Below are 22,853 nucleotides of genomic sequence, written 5' to 3' on the forward strand. Positions count from 1 at the left end.
TGGGAGGAACAAGGGGACACAGAGGCCGGGATGATGCCTCAGGGGAGCAGAAAGCTGGATCCAGTGGAAGAGAAAGGGTGAACCTTGCTGAATGCTTCCTGCTGTGAAAATGGGAACCTCGACCAAAGGAGGTGTTTGGGGAAGCTCTGGCTCCCCCACACCCTGGACCAAGGTCCTCCAGCTGCTTCTGTATTTGTCTCTACCCTTCTCACCTCCCTTTCCGCTTCTGCTAGAGACCCCACTGTCACTTCAGCTGCCTCCTCATCTCCTCTCCCGATCCTTGCAGGGTCCAGTGTCGCCTGGAGATCCCCCCAACAGGGATGGTGCTGAGTAGCCAGTCCTCAAGCCTCAAGATTCCCAGAAGTCTGCTCCTTTGGAAACCCCCCTTGGCTCCATCTCAGCCCCTTGCATCCTGACCCCAGTCATCAACTCCACTGCCCCATGGGGTCCTCAGGTAGGGCCACTGTCTTCCCCTGCCAATCCTCCGTCACTTCTGAAGCCCCATCTCCCACAGGGGCTCCTGAACCTGCCCTGCACCTCCAGGGAATCAGCCCTCTAGCTTGAATTCCCACCCCACCAGCCCTGAGTCTCACAGGCCCTCATTCCTGACACAGTTGGTGCCACCAGTGCCACACTGCCCTCGTTCCTGATCTCCTCCAGCTGCAACTGCCACCAACTCCACTGCCCCTAGTAAACTACCACCAAGCGTGCCCAAAAGGACAGTGACAATTCCACATCTCCAATGCCCACAGAGCCCTCTCTGCAACTGGAGGAAGATGCTCCCTGTCCTTTATCTCACTGCAGATCTTACTCTGAGTTTCCAGCCCCAAATCCTGCCACACTCGCTGTCCGCAGAGGACCCCACCTCCTACTTCACCAAGAATGGGAAACCCTCTAGGGTGAAGGCTCGGAACACCCCTCAGCACTGCTCCCCACCTTCGCTATCTCAGGGTACAGGCGAACCTCCTCCTTTGCAGGTGAGTCCCTGCCCCAGTGTCAGCCCCTCAGGGACCTGCCCCATCAGCCACCCCCCACCAACTTTCCCTTCACCTGGATCTTCCCTGCAGGAGAGATCTCAGGGTAAAGGACACCCTACTCCTTTCCAGGTGAGTCCCTGCCCCAGAGTCAGCTCCTCAGGGACCTGCCCCATCAGCCATTCCCCACTGACTTTCCCTCCACCTGGATCTTCTGTCCAGCCGAGAAACAGCCAGATTCCCAAGAAGCAAGGAGGGAAATTCGCCTTTCTTGTCCTGGTCTTCCGTCTGATGTTGGCAACTTACCCACTCCTTCCCTTCACCATCAGAACTCTCCAAAGAAAAGCCGAATGTGGAATTCCTGCTAAGACTTTCTGTTGCCAAACAGAAAGCGAGCGTCTCAGGGCTCAGGGCTGAGCCTCCCCGTCCTTGCGCTCTCAGGCACAGAGCCTAGCTCACAGCAGAAGTTCCATCCATCTTCCTCTCATTAGCCTAACTCCTTCTTACAAAGTCAGCCTACCAGCTAACCATCCTCAGCCCTCACCTCACAAACTCATTCATCAAATTTTTGCCCCACTTAAAGGACAAATGCACAGACTTCAATATATACACAGAATCATTTTGTCGATTAAAGAGCTAAAATTGAAAAGATTTGGCTCCTTCCAACTGCCTGTATTTATTCCAAATCATTAGAGCCATCTATTCACCTCAAGCAGAATAATTAACTTTTCAATCATCACATTGGTTATAACTGTTAACACTCATATATCTAATATACTTTCTGTCATTAGGGAAATAAAAGATTGCTTTTCATTAGTATACTAACACTGCACAAAATTATAATGCAGTAGGGAAGGATACTTCATAATTGTGAAAAATATAAATTATTCAATATCATTAAAACAACCAGATTGTTTTAATGATATTGAATAATTTATATTTTTAATGATATTGAATAATTTATATTTGTATAAGTTATTGTATTACTTTCAAATAGCATGAATTATTTGGAAAACTAATAAAACTGCGGTTGTAGAACTTATCATCAAGTTGGTTATGAGCTCGCGTCAGGACCGCAGTGGCTGAGCCTCGTGATTTCGCCTTTTCATCTCTTCCATTTGTCTCCCAGGTCTCACAGCAGCTCCCCTGTGCCCATTTACCATGGGATGCGCCTTGCTGAGTCTAGTAGACCCATGAAGGTATTGGACTCTTCCAATAGATTGAAAGCTCCCTGCAGGCAGGGCCATTTCTTGCCCACTTTTATATCCCTAGTGCTTATTGTAGAGCACTTGATAAACATCATAGGAATGAATTAATAGACATCCAGAGAGTATCAGAAACAAATAAGATCACGAATGTTCATTTTAAAATTCCAACTATAGGGCAAGGCATGGTGGCTCATGCCTGCAGTCCAGGCACTTTGGGAGGCCGAGGTGGGAGTATTACCTGAGGCCAGGAGTTCACGACCACCTGACCAACATGGTGAAACCCCGTCTCTACTAAAAATACAAAAATTAGCTGGGCACAGTGACAGGTGCCTGTAATCCCAGCTACTCAAGAAGCTGAGTATTAACACTTGAGCCTGGGAAGTGGAGGCTGCAGTGAGTTGAGATCACACCTCTGCACTCCAGCCTGAGTGACAAAGCAAGACTCTATCTAAAAAATAAAATAAAATAAAATCCAACTATAAACGTCCTATAAAGGAAAAGTTTATTTCTTAAGTGTATATTGTAACTCCAACTGCTAGTCAAGTCTTTCTGTATTTCAATAGCCAGCTAGAAGTCACTCTGAATAGCAACATCCATTTGGAAAAATCTACCAGGCTGGCAAGTTCCTCCCTTTCCATTTCTGAAACATTACCAACCAAAATGCAACACGCTGTGAGATGAGGGTACGCTCCGCACACTTAACTAGAAAACTCAAACTCTAATTCCAGCTCTGCCATGGCTTGTCTTGGTGTGAATTCCACTTCTGCCTGCGACCCTGCAGGACCTGGGAAGTGACAACGGGCACCGGGGTAGTGTGCAGGACAGTAACCTGCGCAGACCCCCCTCGAGCTATTTACTAGGCTCCTACACACAGATACTTCCACCAATTTGTCCTCTGAGGTGTTCCTGTGAGGAAGAAGAGGGGAGGACCAGGCAGGTGACTGTCCCCAAATCCTCAGATTCATGCAAAGCAGCTTTCTCTGTCTATATTTTCTAAATATTTCCAAGAAAGATTTTATTTGACAGAAGAATCTATACCTAAAAATAAAGCTTGGAAACTGCGGTTACAGATAAACCCAAAGACGTGTGGCAGGAACAGCTACCACTTACTGTGCACTTATTATGTGCTGGCTGATTTAAAACATCGTAATTTAATTTTACTCTCACCACATCTTTATGAGATAGAGAGTAGTTATCTCATTTTTAGAGAACGGGAAACTGAGGGTCACAGAAGAGAAATCTCGAAACCAGCAAGGGCCGAAAGCTCTGACGCGGCGGCCGCTCTACAGGAGCTGTCCAGCTCCACACACCTGTGGCTTCTCAACCTTCTCTTCCCGAACCCCTCCACATTCCCCCTTTACATGTATAATATAAATAAATGCTCATCCATGTATCGTCATAGATCAGTTAGCTCATTACCATTCCATGTGAATGAGTCTTTGTCGACTCTTTACTTCATATTGATACCCATTCATTAAAGAGTTATTTCTTGTGCATCTAATAGGCGCCTGGTCCTGGGTAAGGTCCCAGGAATAAAGACTGCCAAGACATGGATCTGCCATCAAGGGAATCACAGACTAGTGGGAAGAAACATGAAAACCAATCAATAGAAATATTAAAAATGGTACCATAGCCGTCTGTACTGGGAGCAGTGTGGGGATGGGTCATGCCAAGAGAGAAAGGGAGATGACTATTGCCTTCCTCGCTGTTACTATTGAATGATACTCATTTTTGACATGTTTTCTGGACATACTGAGATAGAAAAAGGCTCAGATACCAAGATGTATCCTAATCCCATTTCCTCTTCAGTTCTCACTGGAGATAGTACTATTCCAAGAGATAAGACAAACCAAAACTCATCAGGTTTCTTTTCATTGTTCCTGGAGAATAATTTGGCTTGAAATACATAAAAAAAAATAAACTCTTAAAGTAATTCTATCCCTTGCCTTCCCTGTGAGATGTTCCTGTACTGTTTGAGCCAAGGAAAGATACTGTTCCACTGCAATTCCTTGCTTACCCCAAACCTTCTTGTGTTTCTAGCTGAAATGGAATGTGAGCTTTATACTTACCTTTCACTTATTTTCTAATCCAATAATAACCCGACTACTGGGTCTCTAAGGACAGTGGCCAGACAGCTTAACATGCAAACATTAAGGCAAAAATCCCCATGGATAATCTCAAAACAGTCTTTTGTTTTAAGTTTCCATTTTTTCCTGAGCAACCCAACTGCCCCCATAAATTCTTGCCTTTCAGAATATCAACAGTGAAAACAATTGTTATGGGAATAAGCTACTGCTAAAAGCAAAACGCATGCCACAGAGGAAAAATCAACAAATACATACACAAACGCTACTGAAAAGCAAGGCAAATAAAATGCAATACACAAAATGGCATAAATGCATAACCAACTGTTGTCAAAATGCACAAATTATTCGAGCTCTGAAAATGTATTCACAGAAAAGAATTCTAATGAAGAAAAAGTATGAAAATGCTTTCTCACAACATGATATGTGATAATAGAAAATTGAGACGGTGATGGAGGTGTGGCTGAGTAAATTACAGGCCATTAAAAATGATCATTACAAAGCCTGAGTAACAGCATGAAAAATGTTACTGATATGTCTTTAAGTTAAAAATAAAATAACTGGATATGTAACATGATTGCAATATGGGAGAAAAAAATCTGTTAGCATAAGGACCACGGAATCATGCATAATGTTTTAAAATTTTGCTGGATGTTATAATATTGTCTTTACAGTAAAAAAAAAAAAAAAAATTCAGAGTAAAATAGATGATGAGTCACTGCCTGACAATTGTCATTGCATAAGAAAGTCCCCTTTGCAGGGACAATGACAGGTGTTTAAATGTGAGCACAGATGCCAGGTTCATCTCACTTATCCCACTTTATTTATTAATGTTGACCTTCCAGAAATTAAAATTAATCTAGTCAGCAAATTAAACTCTGATTTTATTTGATTGCCAAGTAATTAGTAAATATTGAAAGATGGTAAGACATGAGCTTTCAGAGTGCAGTATAGATGGGAGCGTTGGGGAGGACTGCAGACGGGAGGGATCTGAGCTCACAAATATCACAGTTTCCTAATGTTCACGCGTGGGACATTTGTGATCTTGGCTTCTCAATGTAGGCAGATGTTAGAAGAATTTGAAGGTTTCTTGTATACGTTCAGAAAGCACCCGAGGTCCTGCTGACTCTACTACGCCCCTCCACAAAGCCCCCAAGCTCTGCATGACCACCGTCCACATGGCTGGAGCCACACAACATCCCTCACAGATGCAGCTCTGCCTCGGTCTCCACAACCAGCCCTGAGCCGAGGTCGACGGGGTGATTTTGTTCATGTATTTTTGCTTGCTTATTGTAAAATAAACATTACATAAAATTTATCATTTTAACCATCTTTAACTGTACAGTTCTGTGGTATTAAGTACATTCACATTTGCAACCATCTATCTCCAGAACTTTTCATCAACCTATACTGAACCTCTGTACCTCTTCAACATTAACTCCCAATTCCCCCTTCCTCCTAGCCCTGGCAACACCATTCTACTTTCTGCCGCTATACATCTGACTGCTCTAGGTCGTCATGGAAGTGGAATCACGCAGTGTTTGTCTTTTGTGACTGGCATACTGCACTCAGCAGAACGACCCCAAGCTGTACCCACGTGTAGCGTGTGGCAGCATGCCTTCCTCTTTAAGGCTGAATAATATGTTCCACTGTATGCATATGTCATGAGACAGGGGGTTTTCAGGGGCTGCAACCCATCTCTCTTGGGATTACAATCAGGTCACACTTGTCACTGTCCCAGCCTTGGTCCTGAGTGAAATTCTGAGAAATGGAACCCCTTCTCATTCGCAGGCCTCAAGCTGTGTCATCCTTGACCTTCACTACTTCCCCGGTGGTCCTTCAGTCAGGAACCTAGACTTCCAGTCCTTCTCCCTAGGATCTGGACAATTCATGCCCTCGACTCCAGAACTGTGTACTCACTGCTTGTCCAGAGGTCCTGCCTTGGGCTGTGCCCTGGCCACCAGTCAGGACACCAATATCTCGTCCCAGAGCCAAGACAGCAGCCACTTGCCTAAACCACCTGGTGCAGATCTTTCTTTCCACTCCTGTGCAGGGGGAGGGTGTCGTTCTGAGACGCACCTTCCTTCCAGGAGAATGTGTCGACAGTGAGCCTGGCCTCCTGTTCATATTCCAATTTTCTCCCCTTCTACTGCCCATCACCAAACACCTCTCTGCAACTTCCTTGTGTCTATCCAGACCCTCAAAAGTGAGACCCAAAACAGGCTCCAGAAAGCACATGTCCAGGTACACTCACAGCCAGAGGGAGTTCCTCCCTTGAGTGATGACGCCAGTGAATCTGGTCAGGCGCCGGGCGTCCACTTCAATCCACTGCTGGAGATCATTTCTTCCCGCGCACCATGCTCCGTCATAAAAATCATTTTCATTAATGCCCGCCTAGAAAGAAAGAAAGAAAGGGGTGTTCTTCAAAAAGACTCTTAATTGAAGAAAATTAAGACACACCTTTTCCTGAGACTGAGAGGAAGGGAGGGAGGATAGGAGAAGAAAGTGAGGAAGGTGTTAAAGAAAAAAATAATTGTGCCCTGAATGTCTTACCCTAAATCATAAAAGGGAGATGCTTCGTATCCACAAGTTGAAAATATTTCAATACACCATGTCCTCTTTTTGCCCAGTGTGAAAGATGAAATTTAATGAGTACTCCTACTACTCATTCATCTAGCACACATAAACCATCTCCCACACAGCAGCCCACGCACACCAGGTGCTGGGGACGCAAAGGTGAATCGTTCCCTCCCAGAACCTCGCTATCTAAGCAGGAAGAAAGATGTGAAAATAGATGAATTAGAACACAGTGGGGCCGGTGCTATTTCAGGAATATGAGCAAACCGCTGTGGGAGCATTTAAGGACAGAATCCCTAACTTAGTGTAGGGCCGCCCATAGACAGAAAGCCCCAAGACCAGGGTGATACTTGAACTAGGCGTTGAAGGGTAAGTTTATCCAGTGAACATTTGTTTGTTAGTGTTTAAATCATTTTATGTGTTCAGTATCAGTTGCTATTACTACCAAAAATTCTTGTTTTTTCAGAGATGGAGCCTTGCTATGTTGCCCAGGCTGGCCTCAAACTCCTGGGTTTAAATGATCCTCCTTCCTCGGTCCTCTGAATAGCTGGGACTACAAGCACACACCACCATGCCTTGCTCAAAAATTCTTTTGATCTGAATTTCCAAGATAGGTAAAGTTTTTGCTCTGGAATTTTCTCTATATTATCACCATGTGAAGAGATAATTCACTGACTCCTCACCTCCCAAAAAGGACATTTGAACCAAGTGAAGCATCCTCGTTTATTAACCCTATTTTTCCATGGCTATTTCACAAAGCTATTTCTTATGATCAGATTAAAAAAAAAAGGCTGAATGATAAAAATGATCAACCAGCTCATCTTCCCTATCTCTGAGCACTTTCAGCTCAAATTCTGGGGACAGCCTTAGAATGGGCAATGGAAATGTGCAATTAAGAGTCCAGCTATAGGAGTGAACAACTTGGCCAAAGATTGCACTGAGCAAAACTCTATCCATCACTGCACCAGCTAACATAAGCGTTGTATCAGGACAAAACCACAGTACAGTGTTAGACATCTAAGGCTTAGCAGATAAGAATAGAACTGCCACATAGCCTGAGACATGTACCCTATAGAATCATGGAAACTGGAAGGAACTGTCCATCAAAGTCTACTGACCAGGATTTGAAATTAAATTTAAGGCTCCTAGTTTTGCCAGCCTGAATATTTTGCTTCTGCTGCCAATCTCAGTTCTTTCTGAGCACACTGGACAGTCAATTAAATGTAGCACAGTGTCAGGGGAATGGAGAGCTCTTTCCAAAGATGACTCATTGGGAAGTGACAGCCACCTCTGCAAAATCGATTATGAATTTAAAAAGCAAGTGCCTGGGAGAATTCAGTGAAAGAGGAGGTACCAGCCCCTGAGATGTTACAAAATTATACCATCGTGCAATAAATGATATTCAGATGATGCCTCTGAGAAACCAGGAGAAGAATGCATTCATCTCTTTCTCTTTAATAATGTAGAGAAATCACTGATAAATTTTGGAGAAATTTCAATTAAAAACTGTTGAAATAAAAGATTTGATTCTTTAAAGGGTACACTAGTCTTGAAAACGTCACTAACATGGAATGAATCTTTCTACTACAATACCAAAAAAATGGAGAAGTGATGTAATTTTATAAAGGAAATTAAATTATATGCATTTTTTTCTTTTTTTTCTTTTTTTTTTTTTTTTTTTTTTTTGAGACGGAGTCTCGCTCTGTGGCCCAGGCTGGAGTGCAGTGGCCAGATCTCAGCTCACTGCAAGCTCCTCCTCCCGGGTTTACGCCATTCTCCTGCCTCAGCCTCCCCAGTAGCTGGGACTACAGGCACCCGCCACCTCGCCCGGCTAGTTTTTTGTATTTTTTTAGTAAAGACGGGGTTTCACCGTGTTAGCCAGGATGGTCTCGATCTCCTGACCTCGTGATCCACCCGTCTCGGCCTCCCAAAGTGCTGGGATTACAGGCTTGAGCCACCGCGCCCGGCCAGCATTTTTTTCTTAAAGAAAGCACACCAATGTACCTAACAGACTCAATTTTGCTTAAGATAAATGTGGGAATTATCAAATCCATAACAAAGAGAAAACCTGATACTGTCTAAGATCAATCTAATAGGATTTTTCTGTTTCAAGATGATAAACATGTTAGTTTTCTGTGCTCTTCTCTCAAAAGTCAACCCCAAAGAAAGAAAGCAAGATACAGAAATACAACTTCGATTTCTGATAAAACCAGAAGACATACAAAAGCCCTAAATTACAATATATGAAGACAGAATCGGATGGAGGAATCCTAAATGACTCAGCAAGAGAAGGAAGTGCAAATGTCAAAACAGCACAATAAGAAGTAAGCCACACAGAACCTTAGAAAAGCTGAGAACCTGGGTTTCAAGATATCTTTGGGAGGTAAGGCTAAGGCAGGACTCAACAGGGAATTCCTTCAAAATGTGTATTAAAAAAACAATTAGGCTGGGCGCAGTGGCTCACATCTGTAATCCTAGCTGCTCAGGAGGCTGAGGCAGGAGAATCACTTGAACCAGCGGGGCAGAGGCTGCAGTGAGCCAAGATTGCACCACTGCACTCTAGCCTGGGTGACAGAGCAAGACTCAGTATCAAAGAAAACAAAAACAAACAAACAAAAAAAAAAAATTAATTCCCCCATATCTCCACCCCCACTCCACAGAGGACCTGAAATTTTTCTCTGAAAAGAAAGCAAACTGTAGAGACTCTGGACTGGGGACACTAGGCACAGAGGAGGGCAAGGGTGCCATGATGGATAAAAACAGTAACTTCTGGGGGCATCAGCACACTAAAGAGTGAGATGCTCCAGCTCCTTCCCCCAACCAGCTATAGAACACCAAGCAAACTATAATAGAGAACAGAAAAAAGGCTTTAAAAATCTATAATTAATATTTCTAGAAAGGTCTTGATTTCATGAAACAAGAACAGAATACTCTAAAGAAGGAAAAAGCACTGAACAAGAAAGAGCTCTTAGAAATTAAGAATGTGGAAGTTGGAATTTTTAAAATGTCAGCAACTTTCAAAATAGAAAGGTTTTCTATTTTTAAAACAGAAAGGCTAAAAAGATAAAGTTGAAGAAATCTCACAAAAAGTAAAACAGAACACAAAAATAGACAACAGGAGAAAAGTAAGAAAAGCAGAGGAAGAAATCCAAAAGGATTTTAGGGGGGAAAAAACGACCAAATAAAAACTATACTTTCCAGCTAAGTCTCCGAAACACGAAGAATCTAGTATACATAAAAACTAATACACACACCAAGGAATATCACTTCAAAACTTCAAAACATCAGAAATAAAGAAAAGATTCTGAAAGTTTCCAAAGAGGAAACAAGCAGTAAAATGAACACATACAAAGAAACAAAGAGGAATGAGAATGACATCAGAATTCTCAATAGCAGCATCTGAAGCTAGAAGAATGGAGGGACAGTGCTTTCAGTGTTTGAAAGGGAAAGATTTTTCATCCTAGAATTTTTACACTCAGCCAAACTATCAATCATGATGATAAAATAAAGGTATTTTCAGATTCACACATTCTCAAAAAATCTATTTTTCATATACCATTTCTATGAAGCTATTAAAGCAGCAGTCCCCAACCTTTTCGGCACCGGGGACTGGTTTCACGGAAGATAATTTTTCCACCAACTGGGGGTGGGGGATGGTTTTGGGATAATTTAAGCATATTATATGTATTGTGCACTTTATTTTTATTATTATTAAATTGTAATATATAATGAAATAAAATTACACAACTTACCATAATGTAGAATCAATGGGAGCCTGAGCTCGTTTTCCTGCAACTAGACATTTTCAACTGGAGGTGATGGGAGACAGTAACAGATCATCAGGCATTAGATTCTCATAAGGAATGCACAACCCAGATCCCCTACATGCACGTTCACAATAGGGTCTGCGCTCCTTTGAGCATCTAATGCCACTGCTGATCTTACAGGAGGTGGAGCTCAGGCCATAATTTGAGCAATGGGGAGTAGCTGTAAATACAAACGAAGTTTTGCTCTCCGGCCTGCCACTCACTTCTTGCTGTGCATGCCCCGTTCCTAACCAGCCACAGATTGGTACTGGTCTGTGGACGGGGGACTGGGGACCCTGCACTAGAGGATGCACTCCAAAAAAATGAGGCTGAACACTACAGAGAGGAATATATCAGATCCAGAAATGAAGGGTTCCAACATAGCAGAGAATTCTCAGAATGATGGTGAAGATCCAAGACAGTAGCCATGTAGGAGACCCAGAGAGTAGCCCATTCAAATGCAGCAGGTGAAATGGCTTCTGAAGGGGTGTCTAACAGAAACGTAAAACGTAAAACAGGACTAAAAACCACTGAACAGATGTGGCTGCATAAAAAATGATACTGAAGGTTGTTTTGTTTTTTATTTTCAGATCCAGACCTATTGCAGGGGGTGGGGAAGAATATGTTCTTAAAAATACAAGCAGGTCCAGAAAAACAAAAAGTTGTTAAGAAATGATATAAAGTAAATATTTCCTGACTCAGAATTAAATTATTTCTTGGTTCAGTAAGTAGGAAGCAAAATTTTCAGTCATAATAATGAAAACCTTAGATACAGATTTACCCAAAAATTGAGCTACAATTTTATCAGAAAGATGGAAGAGGGGAAAGGGGTGAAAAAAATGTGTGATAGCCTCATCTTCCAGAATAGGGATCTAAAAGATCAAGTCCACATTTATAAATTGATACAGATCAATATGTGCATATTATTTAGATGTGAAGATTTCAGGCCAGGCACGGTGGCTCACGCCTGTAATCCCAGCCCTTTGGGAGGCCAAGGTGGGTGGATCACTAGAAGTCAGGAGTTTGAGACCAGCCTGGCCAACATGGTGAAACCCCATCTCTACCAAAAATATAAAAAATTAGCCGGGTGTGGTGGTATGCACCTGTAATACCAACCACTCAGGAGGCTGATGCAGGAGAATTGCTTGAACCTGAGAGGCGGAGGTTGCAGTGAGCTGAGATGGCACCACTGCACTCTAGCCCGGGTTACAGGGTGAGACTGTCTCAAAAAAAAAAAAAAGAATTGAAGATTTCAATTCCCCAAGAGACAATTAAAAAGTTTCCAGTAGCTGTGCCATCCACAGTGCTTGATGGCAGTCAGGGGCTGGGTGCAATGTGAAGTATGTTTCTTATAAAACTGATTAAAACAAGTTTTAATTTTAAAAAGCAAAAGGAAAGGGATACATAGATATAGAGGGTGACTGATACAATGTCTACTGTTTATTTTTCATTCTTCAGGTATCTACAGAGCATTGACTACGTGCTAGGTATTATGCAAAGTGCTTTGCTTTCTGAGAGAGACAACAGTGAATATCAAAATCATTCTGCGGCAGTGAGTCACTGATCTGCACTGTACATATTTCATAATCATGGACTGCCTCTACACAGAAACATCTGGAAGCAAATAAAAAGTCATATCCAAGTGAATGTAACTATTTAGCAATTCCAGGATAATTGACGTACAGCTGCCTCTCTGCAGACGTATCCCAGGGCTATTTGGACAGAAACAGGATAAACGGATAGTTATTTTTAAATATTTTTGAGAAAAAAAATTTAGAAGCAATAGTTGAAACTATAGATTATCAGCAAGTTAATGCCTTTTCAGGGGGAGGTTATCTAAAAAATGCTAGCTGTGACATCTGATTAGTAAAGTAAGTAGTCTGCCATAAAATGGCCATCATGTGGTCTGAATGTCTGTCTTCAATAAACCTCTGTAATAAACCACAGCTATAAACCCATAAAACTTTCCAGGTGCAATCAGCTGATCCTTCTGCAAATTGGCAATGCACCTTGTCCCAATTCCAGCCTTAATCATCAGTAAAGTAGGCTGCACAGAAACACTGTTTTTGCTTCATTGTTTTTGAAGCAATTTTTAAAAGCAAAACCAATTTCTTAACTATTTCCTTGCATTGGCCAAGGAAACTAGTAAACCTCCACAGTTTAAAATTAAAAATATTTAAAAATAAAATCTATTCAACACACCATAAACCATTTATTAACTATTTAAAAGAAGAAAAGATGAAGAAATATACTAACTGAAAAAGAAACAGGCAAACGTTTTCACATCAACATTCTAATTCAATTTAACGACAATCTGTGAAATGCTTTAGCCATTAACATTGTATATCTAGGGAACAAGTTTAATTCTCAAACAATTATTAATTCACTTATCAGTGACCCCATAAAGATTGTGTATATTCTCCTGTGCACTCCAAGAAGGCAGCACAGCTCAGAAACCCATGCAGGCCAAGTGCAAGTCCTCATTCTACAGCTTATTATTTAAATACCCCCAATTAGGTCAGTTGGTCTATAAAATGAGGATAGAAATAAAATATGTGATAATACCACTGTCACAGTTACAGGTATTTTATATAGCGCCTGTCACAGAAAATACAGTCAATACATGGAAGCCACTGGGGGTACAAGTATGATTCCCTTTGTGTTTAGTATGTTCCTGCTGTGACCTGTGATTAAACTTGCTTTATGGTACAATTTCAGTTTTCTTCTATTAATAGGTGAGTTAGGTCCATTTAGCCCATTGACAGATGTCCTTTGTCTGAATGAATCATCTGCGTTTCTTAGATATTCTATTTTTATTGCTTCCTGTGGCTTTGTTTTATTTTTATCTATTGATTTTTTTTTTTTTTTTTGCTTTAAGTGCATATTTCCTCTGAAAATGCTAATGAGCTGTACCTTTGTTTTAGTGGTTGATTTTGTAACTATGTCTTTTACATAACATACTTAATTCTATATTTTCTTAGAAAGTACCCATTAACTCCCTACTATGGGCAGTGATTAAATCATTATTTCTACTTCCTGCTGCTTCTCCTCCTTCCCCTTTATCACCTAATTTCATTTACTATATTCTTAACATTCACTCTTCTTTTTTTTTTTTTTTTTTTTTTTTTTTTTGAGACGGAGTTTCACTCTTGTTACCCAGGCTGGAGTGCAATGGCACAATCTCGGCTCACTGCAACCTCGGCCTCCTGGATTCATTAGCTGGGATTACAGGTGCCAGTCACCATATATGGCTAATTTTTGTAGTTTTAGTGGAGACAGGGTTTCACCATGTTGGTCAGGCTGGTCTCGAACTCCTGACCTCAGGTGATCCACCTGCTTTGATCTCCCAAATTGCTGGGATTACAGGCGTGAGCCACCATGCCAGGCCTAACATTCACTTTTAAAAGACTAAATCAAATATACCTCTCTTCTTTAGTAGAGCAGCTTTTTCATAAAGTTTTCATTAATTTAAAAATAGATATAGAAAAGTGTGCAAATCCCAAGTGTGCAGCTCAATCAATTTTTACAAACTGCATGTACCCACATAACCACATCCAGACCAAGATGTAGACCATGAGCGGCACACCAGAAGCTCCCTGTGTCCCTTCCCAGACATTAACTTCCCGCAGACACAACCACCGCTCTGACTTCTTTCTTCTCTGGCTGGTTTTCTTATTTTCAAACTTTATACAAATGAAATCTACTGTAACTACTCTTTGTGTCTGGTTTCTTCTGCTCAATATTTATTATATCTGGGAGATTCACCCAGACAATTGCATGCAGCAGTAATTTAGTCCTTTTAACTGTCATATAGTATTTCACCGTAGTACATAAAAATGACTTATGATATATGTGGATTATTTCTATTTGGGGGTTACAAATAACGCTGCCATGAACACACCTATTCATGTCTTCTTGTGCACATGTTAGCACATTTCCCTTTAGGCATGAGAGTGAATTTGTTAAGTCAATGTGCATGAGAATGTTCAACTTTAATAAATACAATAGTTTCCTGTTATCTGTGGTTTCTCTTTCCACAGTTTCAATTATCTGAAGTCAACCACAGTCTGAAAATATTAAATGGGAAATTCCAGAAATAACCAATTTATCAACCGCGTGCCATTCTGGGTAGGGTGATGAAATCTCACACCGTTTCTCACCATTCCACTTGCTGTGAATCCTCCCTTTGTTTGGCGATCCACACCAACTACTTTAGCCGCCCATTAGTCACTTAGCAGCCATCTTGGTTATCAGAGTTGGTATTGCAGTGCTTGTGTTGAAGTCACCTTTGTTTTACTTAATAATGGCCCCACAATGCAAGGGTATTGGTAGTGGTAATTCAGATATGCCCAGGAGACAAGTAAAATGCTTCCTTTAAGTGAAAAAGACGAAAGGTCTCAACTTAATTTTAAAAAGAAATAAAACTGTATGCTGAGGATGCTAAGATCTACAGTAAGAATGAATTTTCTACCTGTGAAATTGTGGAGAAAAAAAAAGAAATCCATGCCTAGCATCTAAGAGCATTTGGTACTACCCACAGTTTCAAGCATCCACTGGGAGTCTTGGAACATATCCCCCAGATAAGAACTGACTATATACTGCCAAACAGGTTTCCAAGTGGCTGTGCTACTTTACATTCTCAGCATTGTATGAATGTTTCCATTGCCCCACATCTTTGCCAACACTTGATATTATCCTTTTTTCAAAGCCATTTTGGTGCCTGTGTATCCTGTCTCATTGTGGCTTTGATTTGTATTTACTTGACGGCTAATGGTGGAAAGCTCATTTTCTCATGGCCGTTGGCCATGACATTGCACCATAACCACAGGGTAGCTTTGTCTCAGTCCTTCCAATATACCATGTTCCCTACCACCACAGGGCCTTTGCACACACTCTTCCCTTTGACCTGGAATGTTCTTCTCTCCCTCTGCCTACCTTTGTCCAATAAACTCTCAACTTATCATCCTTCTTCATTTAGCCCAAGTACTCACTCCATCCTCAGGAAAGTCCTCCAAGTTCTAGCCTGAGGCAGGTATACTGGGCATACAGAACGACAGTATTGAATTGTGTTTCTCCTTCTCCAAAATAGGCTCATGCCCTAATTCCTGGAATCTCAGGATGTTACCTTATTTAGAAATAGGGCTGGTGACCAGGCGCTATGTCTCAATCCTAGCATTTTGGGAGGCTGAGGCGGGCGGATCACGAGATCAGGAGATCCAGACCATCCTGGCTAACACAGTGAAACCCGGTCTCTACTAAAAATACAAAAAATTAGCTGGGCATGGTGGCATGCATCTGTAGTCCCAGCTACTCGGGAGGCTGAGACAGGGGAATTGCTTGAATCCGGGAGGTGGAGGTTGTAGTGAGTCAAGATCGCACCACTGCACTCCAGCCTGGGCAACACATCGAGACTCCATCTCAAAAAAAAAAAAAAAATAGGGCTGGTACAGATGCACTAAGTTAAGATGCAGTCAGATTAGAGCAGGATGGGCATATCCAGCATGACTGTGTCTTTAAACAAGAGGAAATCTGAACACAGAGACACACAGGCAGAGGGCAGATTATGTAGAGGCTCATGGGGAGAAGGCTGAGGGACCAGGGAGGCAGAGACTGGGGTGATGCATTTATCAGCCCAGGGATGCCACAGAACACCTGAGGCCACCAGACACTGGAAAGGGCAAGGAAGGACCCTTTCCTAGAGACTTCAGAAGGAGAGATGCCCTGCTGCCACTTTGATTTCAGATTTCAAGCCTCCAGAACTGTGAGAGAATCAGTGCTTGTTGTTTACAGTTGCCCTGTCTGGGCTTACAACGTTGTCGTGGCAGCCCCAGGGAATGAATGCACCTGCTCCTCTCCTTCCCAGGACTCATTACAGATGGTAATTATGCATTCACGGGTAGGATTTTTTTTCAGTAATTTCATCTCCCCATTAGATTACTAGATTATCAGAGCTGCAGGTTAAAAAGCACAGGGAATATGCCCAACTCCCTTCTATTCTCTTGCGTCCTTCATTCAAACCTCATCTGCCCTGTAACAGAAAATTCTACTTTCAAAATATCCTAAATCCAACCACTTCCGACCTCCTCCATCACTCCTATCTTGGCTCAAGCCAGTACCATCTCCTGTCTAGGGCCTGAAGTCACCCCCCTTAACAGGCCTCTGCTTCAATGCTTACTCCCCGAAAGTCAACACAGCGACCAGGTTGATCCCTTTCACATGTAAGCCACAGCATGTCATTCCTGTGTCCAGAACTTTCCAGGGCTCCCCTAATTGGCTCATGGTTAAAAGCCAAAGTCCTTCCAGGGGGCCAGCAGGCCTCCTACTACCTCTGGTGCATGTCTCCTCCCCTGATGCTCACTCCAGCCTCCTGCTGCCCCTTGGCTATGCTGAGCATGCTTCCAACCCTGACCTTTGCTGGAGCCATCCCCTCTGCCCGGAATGCTCTTCCCACACCCCCTTGGCTCCCCATTGATCCCCTTCTTGAAAAGCGGCTGCCACCTCCCCAGAGCCTGCCCCCTGACTACCACTACCAGCTGTCCACTGGTTTTGTTTCCCTTTTCTCCACAATATGTGCCGCCTTCTAACATACTATAATAATAAACACTACGACTTGTTACATTTCCTGCTGATATGGTTTGGATCTGGGTCCCTGCCCAAATCTCACACCAAATTGTAATTCCCAGGGTTGGAGGTGGGGCCTGGTGGGAGGTGATTGGATCATGGGGGTGGATCTCCCCCTTAGAACTGTGTTGGATAGTGAGTGAGTTCTCATGAGATCTGGTTGTTTAAATGTGTATGGCACCTCCCCACTCTTTTGCTCCTGCTAGGGTCATGAAAGCAGTGCCTGCCTCCCCGTCACCTTCTGCCATGACTGTAAGTTTCCTGAGGCCTCCCCAGAAGCAGAAGCTACTCTGTTTCCTGTACAGCCTGCAGAACCATGAGCCAATGAAACCTCTTTTCTTTATGAATTACCAAGTCTCAGCTGTTTCTTTATAGCAGTGAGAGAATGGACTAATACACCTGCCTTGATTTGCCTCCTGCACTGGAACGCAAGCTTCAAGATGGCAAGAATCTTTATTTTGGTCATGAAGGCATCCTCAGCACCTAGAACAGGGCCCAGCACATCATAGACCCCCAGTAAATATTTGCTAAGTGCTCAGGGCTCTTCTGTTTTTGCTCATCGTTGTTTCCTCAGTTCTTAGGACAGTGCTGAGTACATAAAAGGTTTCCAGAGTGTGTTGTGTTTTTGTGTTGTTGTTATAATAAAATGAATAAATAAAAGAAATAATCTGGCCAGGCACAGTGGCTCATGCCTGTAATCCCAACACTTTGGGAGGCCAAGGTGGACGGATCATTTGAGGTCAGGAGTTCGAGACCAGCCCGGCCAACATAGAAACCCCGTCTCTACTAAACATACAAAAATTAGCTGGGTGTGGTGGCGCGTGCCTGTAATCCCAGCTACTCAGGAGGCTGAGGCACAAGAATCGCTTGAACCCAGGAGTTGGAGGTTGCAATGAGCAGAGATTGCACCACTGCACTCCACCCTGGGTGACAGAGCTAGGCTCAGTCTCAAAAAAAAAAAAAAAGAAAAGAAAAAGAAAGAATCTGCTCTGTTATTCTTTCCTTCCCTCCTCCTCTCCTTTTTCCTCTCCTCCCTCTCCCTATCCTGGCTTTTTCTGCTTACACAGCGTTTATTGTGTCCTTGAAGCACTAACACAGAATGACCTATATACCTGATTCCCAACCGTGCCCGTCCAGGAGATGGTCATCTGACCTGTGTGTAGCGGGGCAGGTGCCCTGCGGAACCATCCCCATGAGGCATCACTGGAGAAGCAGCTATGACTGCTGAATGGACACACAGGTGACTACTGATGCCTCTCAAATCAGACTGTTCTGGGCCCTGCCTGGATGTGGGCATGGGAGATCCTAGGGGAAACTCAAGCCAGTGGTCAGGGAGATAAGGCACAAGCTGGGAGGCAGGGGTGGCCCTAGAGCTAGCTATATAACAAATATGTATACTTGTTTTAGAGATAAGGAAACTGAAGTCAGAAGCTAAGTGACCTGCCCTAACCCCACAGCTACTAAGTACAGACCTGAGACCCTAACCTCAGTTTTCTGGCTGAAAATAAACCCAGGGCTCCTTTCCTGCCAGCTCCAGCACCCACGTGATGGCTCAGCTTGTTCAACAGTCAACCCCCAGAGCCTGTGTGTCCGCTCCAGAGTCATAACTGCACTGTGCCTTCTCCAGTGATGCCTCATGGGGCTGGTTCCCCAGGGCACCTGCCCCACTGTACACAGGTAGGATGGCCGTCTCCTGGATGTGCACGTCCCCTGGCAATCAGATGTGTAGGTCATTCTGTGTTAGTGCTTCAAGGACACAACATATGAAATTTCATAACATATTAAAGAAAAATGCACATAGCAAACAGAACAGAATCTATATCTGAACCAGATGACCCTGTGGTTCCTTAATAATCTGTGGTTCATGGGTCAAGGAGGCTTTGGTGGTTTTGGACCCTTTTTACTTTGAGGTCACATTGCCCTTCTACCTGCTTGGTGTCTACGCTGTAAGCTTCTTGAGAAATACAAACAGTGCATCACCATCATAATAGATACTCATTTTGATTTTTTCAAGGGAGTCACAATTTAAAATATTCAGTCCTGTTATTCCCATAAAAATCCAAATACCCCAAATTCCAGGGTTTTGGCATCCAAACACTGTCTCCCAGACTGTTTGCTTGAAGCCAGATGTAGAACAAAACCCCTTTATCAGAACAAACATGACATTCCTTGACTCGGAAACTACGTCTACTGTGATTATTTTTGCGTCTGTAGCACTTAGCACATATATGGCCCCCAAGAAGAACTTGAGAGTCATAGCAAGGTTTTGCACACCAGGAAAAACAAAAACAAACAGACAAACAAAACAGAAAATCGGGAAGGCCTGGAGGGAGAGATAGGCTTAGGGTCAAAGACACAGGTGCAGGGTCCAGCCACGGGCCGGTGTAGGTCGGGCACGGGTGAGATCTGGGAAAATCGTGCTGCCCAAGGTACTCCATAGACTTCCTGCCAGGAGAAATGTGGCCTCCACCTTTGGTCAAAGTCGGGCCCCAAGAGCACTGGGGCCAAAAGGTACAGGGAGACATGTACAGGACGTGCCCTGGAATATGAGCTGTCACACAGGATAAAACTCAGTTGGTTCAATGTTCTAAAATTGCATTCATGTCTTCGTGCAGGGGTACATATGAAGCCAAGGGCAGTGGCTGCTTCCAAGTATCCCACCTCATTTTAGGTAAAAAGGGGATGCGAACACTGGAATTAGATTCTAATATTGGCATCAAGGTGCTCCATAGACTTTTTTTAAGGAAATGACTGAGGAGAGGACTCATGATTCCTTCCAGTGGTGCTGGGGAAATGGCCCTGACAGACACTATTATTATGGCCAGACATTTCTCATGGAAGAGCTACAAGAGGTGAGCCTCTCTCTCTAGGGGACCAAACTCTCAGTCATTTCTAACGTGGGTGAGACAAGACCTGGTCCACAGAGTGCCAAACGACTGTGACCAGACTATCACAAAGACACCCAGAGCTGTGTAGGCAGCGTGCTATGCTTTTCCTTGTGACCTCAAAACATCAGCTGTTTCTTCCAAGCTCTGATCTGAGCACCAACTTTTTTACATCCTCAGTTATAGGCAGAAATTGTGGTGACATCATGAGTCCCAACCACACACTTGGTGTTTCATTTCTTCTGATCACACATCAGATCCTGACTTACTGTAATTTAAATTCTTGAGAATGAGGTTGAAAGCCAGCCCTCTGATGTGGCAGTACTTACTACTGCAATCTGTTCAAGGCTTGCCGGCTAAGAAAATATCCAAAATAATAAGAGTGGTGCAATAAGTCACTTCGGCAGGGCTGCTGTCCCTGAACCCCCTTCCTTAGTTTATGACCCAGGGAAAATATCTTAGGGTCCTCAAAGGAGGATTCTTTGGGGGTGGGGCAGGTAATGAGCTGCCATTAGATGACCCACCTGAATACAGGGTCACTTCCTAAGACTAACTAACTAACTACAGGCAAAGGATCTAAGCATGTTTTTGTTTTGTTTTGTTTTGTTTTGTTTTGTTTGACAGAGTCTCATCCTCTCGCCCAGGCTGGAGTGCAGTGGCATGATCTTGGCCACCTCCCAGGTTCAAGTGATTCTCCTGCCTCAGCCTCCCAAATATCTGGGATTACAGGCATGCACCACCATGCCCGGCTAATTTTCGTATTTTTAGTTGAGACGGGGTTTCGCCATGTTAGCCAGGCTGGTCTCAAATTCCCGATCTCAGGTGATCTGCCCGCCTCGGCCTCCCAAAGTACTTGGGTTACAGGCATGAGCCACCGTGCCTGGCCCTGGGCTTGATTTTAGAGGTCATTGTCAACATGTTCTCTTGGAGACTCAGGATGTTAATTTCCAATCTGTCTGTAGTTGCTCCCAGAATGGAAGAAACCAGTGACTGTCTCTAAATGAGATCACAGCCTCGCAAATGAGTTAGTATAAAAGGGTCCTGGGCCCACAGGAAGAATAATCATAGGTGAGGGGCCGAACCTTTGCTCTCCTGCCGAACTGGATGTCTTCCTTGAATTCCTGGAAAGTCTATCTTGTCCCAATGTAGTGATAAAATGTAAATGTTGGTTTTTTTCTCTAACCTTATATTATTAAGTTAACAAAAGTAAAATACTACTTGGAAAAAAGGAAGTATTAAGTTATAAGTACTCTTTCAGTCTTCTGCTTACAATGATGGAAAAAGAGACAGGTATTTCTGAGGTAACATGGCAAATCCATTCCAGTAAAAGCTCCCAGTCTAAAACCCAGCTCACCAGCCAGCCCATTCAAAATCTATACAGGTCTGGAAGCACAAGACTGAAAAAAATTAATTCTAAAAACACATTAGCACAGTTAAGAAGGCACGTTGAGTTGCTCAAAACAGTGTTTAAATACAGCTGTAATTACAGGATTTGATCTGAAAAGGAAACAAGCAGGGAGGCAGATGATGTCAGCAAATGGAAGGCAGCTGAGCTGCTGAGTTGAAGGCTGGGGCAAAATGGGGAAGGGACCTGAGCAATGCACCAGAACAGGCCCCACCGACACAGAGGAACAGGAGGCACAGGGCGCCACGCACAGGACTCTGCAGCTTCCACGCTCACCTGTGACAGTGTCTGTGGTCAGGTGCTGGTGCTCGGTCCCACGGACCACTCATAGACTCCACACTCACCCGTGACAGTGCACTCTGTGGTCAGGTGCTGGTGCTCAGTCCCACAGACCATTCATAGACTCCACACTCACCCGTGATAGTGCACTCTGTGGCCAGGTACTGGTACTCGGTCCCACAGACCATGCATAGACTCCACACTCACCCGTGATAGCGCACTCTGTGGTCAGGTGCTGGTGCTTGGTCCCACAGACCATTCATAGACTCCACACTCACCCGTGACAGGGTACTCTGTGGCCAGATGCTGATACTCGGTCCCACAGACCATTCATAGACTGGCAAAAGTTGCACATGAACCAATGCTGCTTTTCTGTGTCATAATGACATCATCCCTGTATCTGCCAACCACACAGGGCAAATATGTACTAGAAAAACACATGTGACAGCAGACCAGCCTGCCCGGCCTCCTGCTAGGCTTCTCCTGCTCAAGCTCCCTTAAGCACTGCAGCCACTCCAGGGAAGCTTTGTTGATTCAGCGCATCCATATGTGCAGACGCCGTGCTCACACGGGGTGGGGAATACCCAAAAATGCAAGAGTCACATTTTCTGCAAGCAGCTCAGCATTTGGCAAGGGTGCCCATGAATAAATCAATGTGAGACAGTTGTCAGAAAAGAGAGATGTACACAGTTCGATCACTATTCCAGCTGTCGAACCTACACCACTTTTATCTGTTGACTTGGGAGGCAGTTTTATGGCATCATTAGGAGCAACAACTTAAGGTTTAAAGCTGCCTGGATTCTTAATCTGCCTCTCCTGGGAAATGTGCGCTGAGTCACTCCATGCTCCCTGTGTCTGTTTTCTATAAGGCAGAGGTAATAATAACAGGACTGTCTTCCATGTTGGAGGAATAAATGAAATCACGCACATAAGGCACTTAGCACTGTGCCAATAATGCTTGGAGCTGATGCCCACTCTCCCTTTGCTAGAGACTGAAGCATCTTGAAGGCAGAG

General features: G+C 43.6%; 1 protein-coding gene across 2 annotated transcripts in view; it reads right to left on the reverse strand.

Moving 5' to 3' along the window:
- The window catches only part of CPXM2 (carboxypeptidase X, M14 family member 2), a 146,183-nt gene that overhangs the window by 89,997 nt on the left and 33,333 nt on the right, over nt 1–22,853 (reverse strand). For both annotated transcript variants that reach the window (XM_045361714.3, XM_005566674.5), the window contains one exon: nt 6,521–6,660. In XM_045361714.3, the coding sequence (XP_045217649.2) occupies nt 6,521–6,660 (140 nt within the window). The remainder of the gene's footprint in view (nt 1–6,520; nt 6,661–22,853) is intronic.

Source organism: Macaca fascicularis, chromosome 9, assembly GCF_037993035.2.
Source record: "Macaca fascicularis isolate 582-1 chromosome 9, T2T-MFA8v1.1".
In the NCBI taxonomy this organism is placed as follows: Eukaryota; Metazoa; Chordata; class Mammalia; order Primates; family Cercopithecidae; genus Macaca; species Macaca fascicularis.